Below are 14,913 nucleotides of genomic sequence, written 5' to 3'. Positions count from 1 at the left end.
TAAGAAAAATGTATATCTCCCTAATTCAACATAAATGTATGCAAACATTAAATACAATTGATTTAATCCATACCGAATTACCCCTTTTAAAAATGAGAAATGATAAACAGCAAGAACAAAGAAATAAAAATGAAGAAAATGAAGAAAATAAAGAAAACAATAATAAAAAATATAGTAATAGTAATAATAATAATAATAAAAATAATAATTATTATAACCATTCTTCAAATGAAATAAAAAATGAATCAATTAAAAAACCATGGTTCTTTACTATTAAAAAAAATATGAAACCATCGGATATAACCGAACTAAGAAATTATTATAAAGATTTAGTTTTTAAACCTTTTCATAATTTACCAACCATTTCTTTAGAAGAATGTGCTCAAATGGAAATGCAGTATGCCTTAAAAGGTACCAATAATAACGATATTAATAATACACAAGGGTATGGAAACCAAAACGAAGAAAAGGAACTATTAAGAAATGAAAAGAATGATGATTACTACAAGGAAGACTTAAAAAAAGAACACGAAAAGGACTTACATGATAGAGAATGGGACGATTGGAAAGACTTACACCCGAAGGGTATAGGAAACAAAAACAAAAATATAAGTTAACCATTTAATAAAAACCTAACAAATGAATAGCCATAAAAATATATACATGTATATGTCCAACGTCACATCTTTTCTTTTCGATATGGAAAATATATATATATATATATAATATATAAGTATTTGTACATATTCATTCATCTATTTATCTTTATCTTTATCTTTTTCCTTTTTTTTTTTTTTTTTTTTTTGTGAATTTCTTTTTTTTTTCCCTCCTTTTAAATACACCATTGTTTTCATTATTGAAACAATTTTTTATAGTAATATAACTTATCCATATATGAACAGTTATATTAGTATCATAAGTTTAAAAATATAATAATCAAAATATAAAAAAAAAAAAAAAAAAAAAAAAAAAAATTTACATGAACTGTTCATAATATTATGAATATGTGTATAAACATATATACATTTATTTAGCTAGCCAAATTATTTTTTTTTTTTTTCCCTTTATTCGTGATACATATATATATATATATATTTATATTTATATAATGTGTTAATAAATATTTGTATTTTTCTACGAGCACAATTTCCAAGTATTCTTGTTCAAATATAAAATATATTATTATAATAATTTACCCGTTGAACCACTATTAATAAAAATAAGAGATATATGATCGATTATACTTTTTTATATTTTTATATTTTTATTGTACTACTAAAGTAAAACAGATTTACAGTACACATGTGTTATGTTTTTTCCTCGATTTCTATTATTTTATTATGATTCTATGAGGTAAGGAATATACGATATTAAATATATAAATATATTTATAAATATAATAATTTATAAAAGAATGGTTTCTTTTGCTTTAAAAAAAAAAAAAAGATGGTAAATAAATAAATATATACAAATATATATATATATATATATATATATATATATATTAGTAGGTATAAAAAAAAAAAATAATAAATAATATATTTATTTAAAATTAAAAAATGGATAATAATTTATTATATATTTGTTCAATATAAACTTTTCTTTATATAATATACCATAAAATATCCTTTTTTCATATATATATTTATAAGAAGATATAAATGAAGTTACTATGTATATTATTATATATATATATATATTTATGTTATATATATGTAATAATATAATATACTATAAATATATTTTCACATAAAAAATGTAACATGAGGAAAAAAAAAAAAAAAAAATTTCTTTAATACAATATACTAATATTAATAAAATATTCTTATATAAATAAAATTTTAATGGAGTTTACTAAAAAAAAAATTTATAATATATAATAATATATATAATGTAATATATACATATCTAGTAAAATAAATAAATATATATATAAAAAATAATATATGTATAATATATATATATATAAATACATATATATATAATAAATATATATAAATATATTTGTTTATATTTATATTTTTTTTAAGGAAAAAAAGTTAATGAGAAAACAAATATTATATAATATATATATATATATATATATATATATATATTTTAAGATAAAATAAAATAATATTAATATAATTATTTTTTATTAATAATTTATAAATGAAAGAAAAATAAATATATATTATTACATATATATATATATATATATATATATAATAATAATAATAATAATCTTAATTTAATTATATCATATTTTACATTTTATTTATATTTTGAATACATAATAAATGAATAAAAATAAAATGTGATCAGAAAAATAAAAATAAAATGCAAAGGAAATCATATTTATAATATATATATAAATATATATATATATATATATATATATATATATATATATATATATATTTATAAAAATACTTATTTCGTCAAGTGTATTATAAGGTTTTAATGCTTAATTTTTTTTTTCTGTTTTTTCATAATGGTATATTTTATTATAAAAGATATAATTATGTTAATTTAGAAGGATCCATAAATAAAATTCACATATATGTAATTATATATATATATATTTTACATACATATATATTTGTATATTTTGTAACATATTTCCATATATTTATAATATATATTTATTTATGTACGTATGAAATTTCTTATGGATTTCCTTTTTTTTTTTTTTTTTTTAAGACAATGTAAATAAAATATTTCTATATATTAATATAAAAAGAGATTATTTGAATATGAACACATGAAAATTTATATTCCTCCAAAATTATTTTAACATATATTTGTTATGTATTTGTATATATATATATATATATATATATATATGTTTAACTTATATAAAAAAAAAAGAGGAAAAAAAAAAAAATCGATCTTACTACCTTTTGTGTAACCGCATTTTTTTTTTTTTTTTTTTTTTCATTATTATTATTATTGAATTAAATATAAAAAAATGTATATAATAATTCATCATATATACATATATATTAATATGTACAACATTGTGTATTAGAATAATATATTTTTCTATAGTATGGTTTTTTGTTATTTTAATGTAATTCTTTTTTTTTAAATTATATATATATAAATATATATATATATATGTCCATATGGTGTTACCATTTTTAATAATATGGTGATATTTAAAAATACAATAAATAAATAAGACATTCTTAATAATTTCGTTTAATAAATATTTATATATATATATATATATATATATTAAATAATTTGTTATCTTATTCATATGTTTTTTTTTTTTTTTTTATGTATACTGAAATATTTTCCATATTATATATTATATTTCTCGTCAATCATCTAATATATAAATTATATATTCTGCATATGTATATAAAACAATATATTTGTATATTATTATGATCTGTCCGTTTATATAAGGACATAATTGTATGATATATAGGTAGTTATAATAAAACAATATTAATACATATATGTATATAATATATATATATATATATATATATTAATTTTTTTTTTTTTTTTTTTTTTTTTTTTTTTTTTTTTAATTTCATTGACATTCAAGTGGTAGCAGAATGGAACAAAATGATGTCCAAAGTAATGTCTTGAAAAAAAAAAAAAAAGAAAGAAATATTTTAAATAATGATAAAGATTTAAATTTTGAAAACGAAAAGTATATAAAAAAAGAAAGAAGAAAAAATAGTGAAAATGGATTTGTTAATTTAAGAGAATGGACGGTTAAAGTACAAAATCGATATGAGAAAAAATTAAAAAAAAAAGTACAAGAAAAAAAAGAAAGTGTGAATAATATAAAAAATGATAAATCAACAGAAAATGATAATCTATGTGATGATACAAATACCAATTTACAAAATGATGAAGATAATTATATATCCTCAGATTCTTCATCTTTTAAATCACGTTCGAGTTTAGGAAGAAAAATATCGTTCTCATCAGATGAATCTTATTTTGATTCAGATATTGATATGAGAATAAAAAAATTATTGAATATAGAGGATCATGATAATTTTAAGAAAAAGAAGAAGAAAAAAATAAAAGAAGAAGAAGAAAGAAAAAAAAAAGAAGAAGAAGAAGAAAGAAAAAAAAAAGAAGAAGATAATGAGCAGAATCATGAAATTAATAATATAGAAAATATAGACATTCAATGTATAACAAATGAGGAACACCATATAAATAATAAATCTCATGAAGAAGAAAAGAAAAATGAAAAAATAAATAATGTGAAAATTAAGGAGTCAATCAATGAAAGTCAGACACCTGAAAAAGTAGACGTTTCAAAAAAAATTCAAGAAGATTCTTCTACTCAAAATAATGAGACTGTGAAGGAACTTCTAACAGAACAAGTTCAACATAATAATAATAATAATAATAATAATAAGGATGCCAAAAATGATGATAAAAGTGATGATAATAATAACAATAATAATAATAATAATAATAATTCGATTAGTGATAATCATAATTATGAAAATATTCATAACGAAAAAGAAGCATGTGAAGATAAAATAGAAAATGAGAATATTATAAATAATAAAATCATAAAAGATAATGATATACGTGATAAATATAGTCCTAATAAAACGAAAAATAATAATTCAAGCCTTCCAGATAACAAAAAGACGAATAAAAGTAATTCTTATGTTAATCCTACACAAAAAAAGGATAAAATTAATAATAGTAACACCACTGTTGTATCAAATAATATTTCACATGAAAAAGAAGATGAAAAAAGAAAAAAAAGCGATCATCGAGATTTAAATGAAACGGAAAAAAAAAATATCAAATTGGATTATCCTAAAGGTAAAATTATATATATATATATATGTATATTTATTTTTTCATATATTTATTTATTCATTTTTATTTTATATTAATATATTTCATCTTTTTATTTATATATATATATATATATATATATATATATTTTTTTTTTTTTCATTTAGACTTTGAAAGTAACAATAAACACGACAAACATATAAATAATGGGGATGAAGAAAAAAATGCTCATAGCTCGCATAGCCAAAATAACAAGGAGAAAAAACTTCATTCTAATGATACCGAAGCTTTAAGAAGAAGTAGCATAAAAAGAAGTACAGTCGATTATGAGAAAAAGAACTTAAAAAGCGAGTCGTATTACGGAAAAGAATATTTAAATAGTTATAGTAAAGAAGATATAATGAAAGAAGGTAAAGAAAAAAAGCATTCCAATGATATTAATGAACATAATAATATAGAAGGTTCTCTAAGTCATAGCAATAGATTAAGAGAATCCATCAAATTTGAAGACAAGAAAAAAAATAACAACAGTAATAATTATTCCCATTATAATAATGTACATGGTGCATTTAAAAAACATACACATAATAATGATAATAATCATCATGTAGAAAGAGATAAAAACAGAGAAAGAGAAAAGGAACCTGAAAAATATGAACGAAAAGAGAAACAAGCAGAAATGGAAAGAGAAAGAGAAAGAGAAAAAGAGAGAGAAAGAAATAAAAATAAAGAAAGAGAAAAACAAATAGAAAGAGATAAAGAAAAACAAATGGAAAGAGATAAAGAAAAACAAATGGAAAGGGATAGAGAAAAACAAATGGAAAGGGATAGAGAAAAACAAATGGAAAAGGATAGAGAAAAAGAATGGGATAGAGATAGGGAAAGGAATAGGGAAAGACATATGGAAAAGAATAGGGAAAGAGAAAAGGAAATGGATAGAGAACGAGACATGGATAGGAATAGAGAAAAAGAAAGGAATATGGATAGGGAAAGAGAAATGGAAAGAAATATGGAACGAATTAGAGAAAGGGAAAGAGAAATGGAAAGAAATAGAGAAAGAGAAAGAGATATGGATAGAGAAAGAGAAAGAGAAATAAATAGGAATAGAGAAAGTTTAAGAGATATTGACAGACATAGAGAAAGAGAAAGAGATATAGAACGAAATAGAGAAAGGGAAAGAGAAATGGAAAGAAATAGAGAAAGGGAAAGAGAAATGGAAAGAAATAGAGAAAGGGAAAGAGAAATGGATAGAGAAAGAGAAAGGGAAAGGGAAAGAAATATGGATAGAGAAAGAGAAATGAATAGGAATAGAGAAAGTTTAAGAGATATTGACAGACACAGAGATATAGAAAGATATAGAGAAAGAAATATAGAAAGAGATCGAGATCGAGACCGAGATAGAGATAGGTATATGGATAGAGAGAGAGACATAGAAAGAGATAGAAATAGAGACATAGAAAGAGATAGGAATAGAGATATGGAAAGAGATAGAGAAAGAGAAAGATATAGAGAAAGAGATATAGATAGAGAACGAGATAGAGAAAGAGATAGAGAAAGAGATAGAAATAGAGATAGAGATATGGATATAGAAAGAGATAGAGACCATGATTTAAATTCATCATTTAAAAGTATAAAAAATTTCAACTCCTTTGATATATCAAAAAAACGATGTAATGGAATTGATTCTAATGTAAATAAGAAACGATCATATATTAATGAAAATAATAATAATAATAATTATTCTGTAAAAAAAATACATGATGAAAATACACATTATGAACACACGGATAAAGATAGATATGTGTATAATTCAAATGATGTACATAATAGGAAACATTCTAGTAATAAAAATAAATTAAATGATACAGATAATTGGGAAAAAAAAATGTCAAGGCTAAAGGAAAAATTAATAAAAAAAAATATAGGAAAATAAGGAAAAAACAAAAATTTATTATGTTTATGTATATATTATGTGATTGTGCACACTGGAGATTTTTTTTAAATATTAATAATAATAAAATGCGATAAGTGTTGAAAAATATATTTCACAAAGTCTTTAAATAAAATTGTTTTAATTATATGTATATATATATTATATATGTATAAGAGTAATTATTAAAAATGAAAGCTTTTATTTATTTGAACTTTTTTTTTTTTTTTTTATTTCATAAAATCTTATCACTTTTATTTTTCTCATCATTCGTAAAATGTATATATATATATATATATATATATATGTATATATATATTATATATATATATGTGCTAGTATTTAATACACACAATTGAAGTTCCTGAATTAGTTATATTACAAAAATTCATGAGATCAAATAGAAAAAGAAAAAGAAATAAAAAAAAAAAAAACCATATAAACAACAAGAAAACATATGAAAAAAAAAAAAAAAAAAACACTAAAATTTGATTTATATATATATATATTTTTCTTTTGGATATTTATATTATAGACCCCAAAAAAGAAAAATTTTAAACTTTTTTATAACTAAAGTAATGTATGTTTATCCGAATACAGCATAATTATGATATAATAAAATTAAAATTTTTTCTGAAAACCAAGAAAAAAACATTAAGGGAATATACCTTACACACAAAAATGCAGATATATATACATATGTACACATATATATATATATATATATATATATATATATGTTGCATATTAAATTAAAATGCTTGGGGAAAACAACATTCTTTTAAATCATTACATATTTATTTAAATCCATGTGTTATAACCCATTTAGAAAATTTTAAACAAAAATAACAAAAAAAAAAAAAAAACAAGAAAAAAAAAAAAAGAAAAATCAAGAAATAATATATATATGTATATATATATATATATATATATATATATATATATATATACATGGACAAATAAAAATTATATAAGTATAAAAAAAAACAAATAAATAAATTACTATATATTATATAGTACATAAGATATACAACATTTTCCAATGTCAAGTATAATAAATATATAAATATGAAACACACATTCTATTTAATTCGATATATATTTATTTTGTCTTATTTAATTGTATTTTATAAATGCAGCTATTTGTGTAACCTATGTAAAATATGTTGAGGGTAAGATACTCAAGGCGTTTGTAAATCCACCACATAATATAGTTATATATTTTATTTTTAAATTTAAAAAATTATATATAGCATCATAATCTAATATCGAATTATTAAATACCAGAAGAATAGTCTTCAATGTCAAATTTTCATCATATGATGTATCATCAATGTAATTCTTATATGTGCCTTTTTTTAAGTTAATTAAAAATGTATTAACATGTACAGATGATTTGAATTTTTTTTTTTTAAAGTTTTCAAGTGAACGCATATCAACTATTATATAATCATCTATACAGAAATCATTTAATATATGTCTTATATCAAGAAATGGGAAAATTGGGAAATTGCTCAATTTAACCATGTCCACATTTTTAAACTTTTTTTTTTTTTTTTTTTTTTTATTGTTCATATTTTTGGCTAGCTCATAATATGTATTATATATATTTTTTATATTTTTGGCTAGTTCATGATATGTATTATTCATATTATTATGATTATTTACATTTTTGGCTAGTTCATTATTATATGTATTATTACTATTATTATTATTATTATTTTTTTGTTTATTTATCTTTGTCTTTCTTTGTTCACAATTTTTGAAATTCCCTTTTTTATAATAAATGAATTCATTTACATTTTTTTTTTGTTTATTTGTTTTATAACATTTTAAAAAGTATTTATAATAATTTTTTAGCTTTAATGATTCATTTGTTTTATAACTTTTTTTTAAAATTTTAAATGACTCATTTGTGTAATTATTATTATTATTATTATTATTGTTGTTGTTGTTGTCATTATTATCTTTTAAATTAATATTTATATTTTCCAATTTTTTTTTTTCAATTAACAAATTATTTTGATTATTATAATTTTGATTATTATTAATTTCATTTGTATTTGTTGTGTTGTAGTTCATATGGATCAAAGGTGTCTTGTTATTAATGCATATAAAATTTTTATTTTTTGTTTTATTTTTTTTTTTGATATATAATTTAAAGGTATATCTATGAACATAATATCTGATCCATTTTTTATTACTAATTAAATGAGATATGTAATTTATATGATTACTTATATTTTCATTGCCTCCTTTATCAAATAATATTGATTTTTCATTAATAGATGATCCTTCTATTTGTAGGTGGAAAGGAAATAGAAGATAATATTTAGGACACCTTTCAAAAAGGTAACGTGAAGTATTTAAAATAAGATTCAGATTAATTAAGTTTGATAAGGAAAAAACTTTTTTGTATATATTTTCATTTGTTGTAATATTTATAAGATATTTTTTCAAATACATTAATATACTTATACAAATAAATATTATATATGACGATGGTTGTATTAAAATATTGTCTAATAATAAATAAATATTTTGTAAATCAAAAAAGGTACAAAATAAAGAGTAGATCCAACTTTTTATAATTTTGATTATATTTATATTATTCTTAAAAAACCACATGGACAATTCAGGAATGTAATAATTTAAAAGACTATTGAAAATATATATATATTCATTCCTATAATAAACATTTTTATAAAAGTCTATTAAATATTTTTGCAAAATTTTCTTTATACATTTATAACTTATATATATATTATTATAATATAATAAAATAATTGGAATAAATAAATATTTCAAATATTTATTCTGAATATCTAATTTTATATTTATTAATATTAACAAGTTTATTAACTTTTTTTGAAATTTCAAACTACCAATAAGATCATTATCATATATCCACTTATCTTTATATATATATAACAATCTATTATTATTATTATTATTATTATTATTATTATTATTATTATTATTATGTTTATGATTATATTTTTTTGAATACATACAATACTTTACATTACTATTATTTGAATAAATTATTATTGCATTTTTGTCTATACGTTTATTCTGAGAAATTAATATATAACTAATTTGATCTTTAATTTTTTCTTTTTTCTCATATGATTTTTTTAATAATATATGATAATTATAATTAAGTAAAATTAAATAAATAACATTTCTCATATTACATGGGTAACCTGATTTTATTTCTTTAATTAGTGTTAAGGTATCAAGAGGATTAAATTTTAATAATTCGTGATATTTGATATGTAATTTAAATTGATATATAAAAAAAAAACTATTGGTATAAATACAACTTGATTTAGGATTTATAAAATTCTCATTTCTCCTAATAAATGAATAAGCATCTTTTATTATTTCATAAAATTCTTTTAGATATATTCCAATCGTAGTTAGGTTATAATCATTAAACAAAGCATATGAATGTTTATTATTAATATTAAAGGAAATATTAAAAAAATTGGATGAGATAAATAAATCATCATCATAATTATAATTTTTATCATCATATTCATTATAAGAATTGTAAATATTATCTGTTTTTTCATGGGTACAATTATTCATACTTTTATGTTTATTATTACTTTGAGTGACTACATTTTTATTTTCCCATAAAGGAATTCGTTTCTTTTTTTTTTTTCTTTTTTTTTTTTTGGTTATATTATATTCCTGTTCATATACATGTATTTTTTTTTTATTTTCCCACAATTCAGTTATTTCTTTTTTTTTATTTATTATGTTACAAATATCACCATCGTTGTTTGACATGAACATGTATTTTTTAAGCATGTTATTTTTGGATACTGTGAATCTCCTATTTTTCAAAAGTTCATAGGTACTTATATATATCATTTCTTTATAATTTCCACACCTTTTTCTTGGTACACACGTGTATACACTTTTTTTTTTATTCCCCTTGATATAATTAACCTCATGTTTTATTATCTTTTTGATATTCTTATATTTTTCTTTTGATAATTTTTTAAAAGTTGATACATTTTCGTAAACGTTAAATAATGTATTGCTGTCATATTTTTTTAAAAGATACAATTTGTAAAAAGAAAAAAGAGACATATCAAAATATGTTCCATTTTTTCTCTTATAAAGTACATATGGTATTTTTAATATATTAGGAGACCTAAGAAAAGAATTAACATTCATTAACTCTTCATTATAATTTATATTATATAACATATGAAACCAATAAAATATATCCTTTTTATTTATAAAATATTTATCTTTCCATTCATTCCATTTAGTGACATTTAAAATATAATCCACCAAATATGGATTGTAATAATTTTTTTTGGCTAGCTCTTCTTGGCTTAATTTATTTATTTCCTGAACATGTTCAGGTGGCATTTCCCTAACGTTGGCTGAATTAAAATATATATTATCATAATTTGGATTTAATAAGATATCATTAAATACACGTTCAGATTCAGTATTAATAATTATGTTATTATTTGTATCTGTAATGTTTTGATGACCATTTTTAATATTGGAATTAAAATATAAATTATTATTATTATTATCATCATCATCATTATTATTATTGTGGGAAGTATTTTGAAAATGGCTTGTTGTATAAATATGACTAGTACATGCATTCGATATAAAATTATTTATATGGCTAACCTTATTCATTAAAACCTTTTCATTTGTGATAGTTGTATTTTCTAATAGGGACATATTTCTCGGAATATTAAAGGTATCCTTTTCAGTATAATTTGTTTCTAAACAATTATTATGTTTATAAATATTAACATTATAAAAAAAATAATAATGAGATAACAAAGATGTGGAGTTACATTGAAGGTTATTTAATAATAAACATTTATGTAAAAGATTGAGAAATAAAGTTTTTTCATTTCCGTTTTGGTCATTTTGATCAGAATAAAATATATTTCTTAAATTATATTTTAATAAATGAATATTAAAAAATTCTGAGTACATATTTTCAATAAGTTTAATAAAAGAAAGATTTAATTTACAATTTAGAAAATATTCAATTATATTTTTTATTATTTCATATATAATATTATTATAACGTTTTCTTTTTAACTTATTTATTATGTGATGTCTGTATTTTGATGGATAGGAATAATTATTTAATTTGTGTTTACATAACCTTTTGAATATGTCCTGTATATTTACGTTTAATAAACTGATTTCTTTATTTTTTTTATTTTTATAATATTTTAAATAATAATAAATATAAAATAATTTAATGTATATTATGAGGATAAACACATTTTGTATTTTAAATAAAGTGTCATTTTTTTCAGATGTCTTAAAAAAAAAAAACCTAAACATCTTCTTTTCACTTACATTAAGACTTGTAGAGGATATGTTTTCATTATTAGAAGGATCCATAGCGTTATGTTTATTTGTTTGGTTGTTTTTTACATTATTTGTATAATTACTTTCGATATATTTATTATCTGTTTTTTGTTCTTGTTGTATATCAACTATTTTTCTTTTAACCAATAGAGCATGTTGATATATTTGTTCAATGGTTTGTTGTTCTTTATTAATTTTTTTTGTTTTTTTTTTATAAGATTCAAGGGGAATTTGTTTCTGCCTGGTTTCATTGTTTTTTTCATTATATATTTGTTGATTTTTTTTATCTTTATATTTATGACTACCTTTTATATTTATAGTTTTTCTTTTTTCTTTAGAACATATTATTTTTTGTTTAATATATAAAGCTGAATCACTAAAGGAGTTTAAATCATATTGTTTATAATTATTTGTTATATTGTTTAGTTTGTCTTTAATACATTTTTTATTTTGTTTATATTGCTTTGTACGTTCATCATATGATACATTAGTAAGTGTTTGGATATGATAAAAGTAAATAAAGTTTTCTAAGATGAATGAAAAGTTTAATAAACCATTAACAATTTGAATTATTATAATTCCTATGTTAAAAATATCTATATGTTTATACACATCATAAATAAAATGTACATTTTCATTTTTCAATAAATTAAAAAACAATAAGAATGGAATATGGTATAATATGTTATGTGTAAAATTGTAATATTTGAAATATTGATCAATATATAAAATCATGTGATTATTAATTTTGTAATTTTTTTTTTTCTGATCACTAAATAATTTATCCAAATAATTATTTTTAGTTGTTTGTCCTGTATACATTTCATTTTTGGATATGACATGGTCATATAATTTATTTTTAATATAATGAACATTTTTATTTTCTTTATAAGTAGACAGAGAACTAACATTATAAAATAAATAAGATAAGCAATAATTATGTAATTTTATTTGTCCTTGATCTGTAATTAAAATATTATGTGGCGTAAGATTTAGAAATGTAATATTGTGGGCATGTAAATATTGAACAGCACTTAATATTTGATAAATAATATTATTTAAAATGATATTATCAATAATTTTTTTTTTTTTCCCAATCTTATTATGATTATGATTATTATTATTATGATTATATATATAATTCTTTATATTATTATATATTTTATATATATTTTTATTTTTTTTATATATTTTTTTGTTAAATATTTTTTTAAAACATTTAAAATTTACACAATTAATATGTTCATCATTCAAAAGGTCATATAAAGATAAAGTATAATATTCAGAACATAAAATATAATTGTTATTTGTTCTACTCATATGAAAATATGTACATATATTTGGATGACTCAACTTTTTTATTTTTTCAAATTTACTAGCTATATTATTATATTCATTTTCATAACTATAATAAGAAGATGATAATCTTTTTTTTATATATTCTTCTTCACACATATCCATACCAAAATCCATTTCCTCAACCCCTTTACATTTTTTATTTTTATATTTTATTTTTGTTCTCTTTGTTCTTAATGAATAACTTTGAACCCCAAGAACAAATTCGGAAGATCTACATCTTTCATAATACATCGTAAAAAAAAAAAAAAAATCATAAAGATAAAAAGAAAAAATCAAAAAGGTAAAAAGAAAAAATCAAAAATGAAAAATAAAATATATAACCTATTTTTCTTTTTTGATTTATACATATAAAACAAAAAAAAAAAAAAAAAAAAAAAAATCAGGAATTTCTTTTATATTCTTTTAAGTACAATTATATATTTATTATTAAATGGGAAAAAATACAATTTGATAATAAGAAAGACGTCTAATAAAAAAAATAAATTAAATTAAATTATTCCTATTTAATTATTAATATATTTTATTCTTTTTATTATAATTTCACAATAATATATATATATATATATATAATATATGTTACACATTTATATACATATATATATATAATTTTTTTTTTTTTTGGAACATTTAAAAAATTATTTTTTTTTCACATGGTGGCATACATATTATTACATCACAAATTTATATTATGTATATATAATAATACCTTTCTATTTTTTTTTTTTTTTTTTAAACTATATATGAATTTATAAGAATATAATCAATATTTTCCTTACAAAAATAAAAAAAATAAAAATAAATAAATAACAAAATATATATATATATATATATATTTATATATATATAATATTTAAGATGATACATTTTAAATATATATAATATTATAATATATATTTTTTTTAATATCATCTTATATATTTTATTCCCTTCCATATATGAAAAATAAGGGGGGAGACCTTCATATAAATTTTTTTTGATGAAAAGAAAGAAATATATACATATTTAAGTGATAATGAAAATATAATAATAATAATATATTAATTAATTCTTATTAATATATATATATATATATTATATATTAATATATATTATTATATTATATCTTTTTCCTTTTAAAAAACAGGAAAATGAATTAAAATATGTTTATATACCAAATTTGATTAATTTAAAAAAAAAAAAAAAAAAAAAATAATAATAATATTCCTTAATAATACATATTTATATATAATATATATTATATATATATATTTAATTTTTTCTTTTACTCCTTTTTATTTTTTATTTATTTTTTTTTTTTTTTTTTATATATATTGTGTAATAAAATCCCATTTTTATATAAATTATAAAAAAATATATAATTATTTTATATATATATATAATATAATATACATATCATTTTAATTTTATAGAATTAAATATATATATAATTTCCCTTTTCATAATTTTTATATTTATTTATAAAATTATTTATTCATTTA

At 18.2% G+C, this 14,913-nt stretch overlaps 3 protein-coding genes across 3 annotated transcripts in view; 2 read left to right on the top strand and 1 right to left on the bottom strand.

Moving 5' to 3' along the window:
• PF3D7_0724200 (type 2A phosphatase-associated protein 42, putative) overlaps window positions 1-617 on the top strand; it is a gene marked incomplete at both ends in the record, with an annotated part of 1,284 nt that extends 667 nt beyond the window's left edge. The window contains one exon of the mRNA XM_001349108.1: window positions 1-617. This exon is cut by the window's left edge and continues 667 nt beyond it. Within this exon, the coding sequence (XP_001349144.1) occupies window positions 1-617 (617 nt within the window).
• Window positions 618-3,551: 2,934 nt separating this feature from the next.
• PF3D7_0724100 (conserved Plasmodium protein, unknown function) lies at window positions 3,552-6,706 on the top strand (the record flags this gene model as incomplete). Its single annotated transcript, XM_001349107.1, has 2 exons — window positions 3,552-4,797; window positions 4,941-6,706. The coding sequence occupies 2 exons, from the start codon at window positions 3,552-3,554 to the stop codon at window positions 6,704-6,706; spliced, it is 3,012 nt and encodes a 1,003-aa protein (XP_001349143.1).
• Window positions 6,707-7,855: 1,149 nt separating this feature from the next.
• PF3D7_0724000 (Rab GTPase activator and protein kinase, putative) lies at window positions 7,856-13,666 on the bottom strand (the record flags this gene model as incomplete). The annotated part of the gene is made up of 1 exon (XM_002808742.1): window positions 7,856-13,666. One exon carries the CDS (start codon window positions 13,664-13,666, stop codon window positions 7,856-7,858), a length of 5,811 nt encoding a protein of 1,936 aa, XP_002808788.1.
• Window positions 13,667-14,913: the final 1,247 nt, after the last annotated feature.

The sequence above is a fragment of the Plasmodium falciparum genome (genome assembly GCF_000002765.6).
Source record: "Plasmodium falciparum 3D7 genome assembly, chromosome: 7".
Classification (NCBI taxonomy): Eukaryota; Apicomplexa; class Aconoidasida; order Haemosporida; family Plasmodiidae; genus Plasmodium; species Plasmodium falciparum.
The sequence above is the reverse complement of the archived record's forward strand: the minus strand, read 5'-3'. Positions and strand labels throughout refer to the sequence as shown.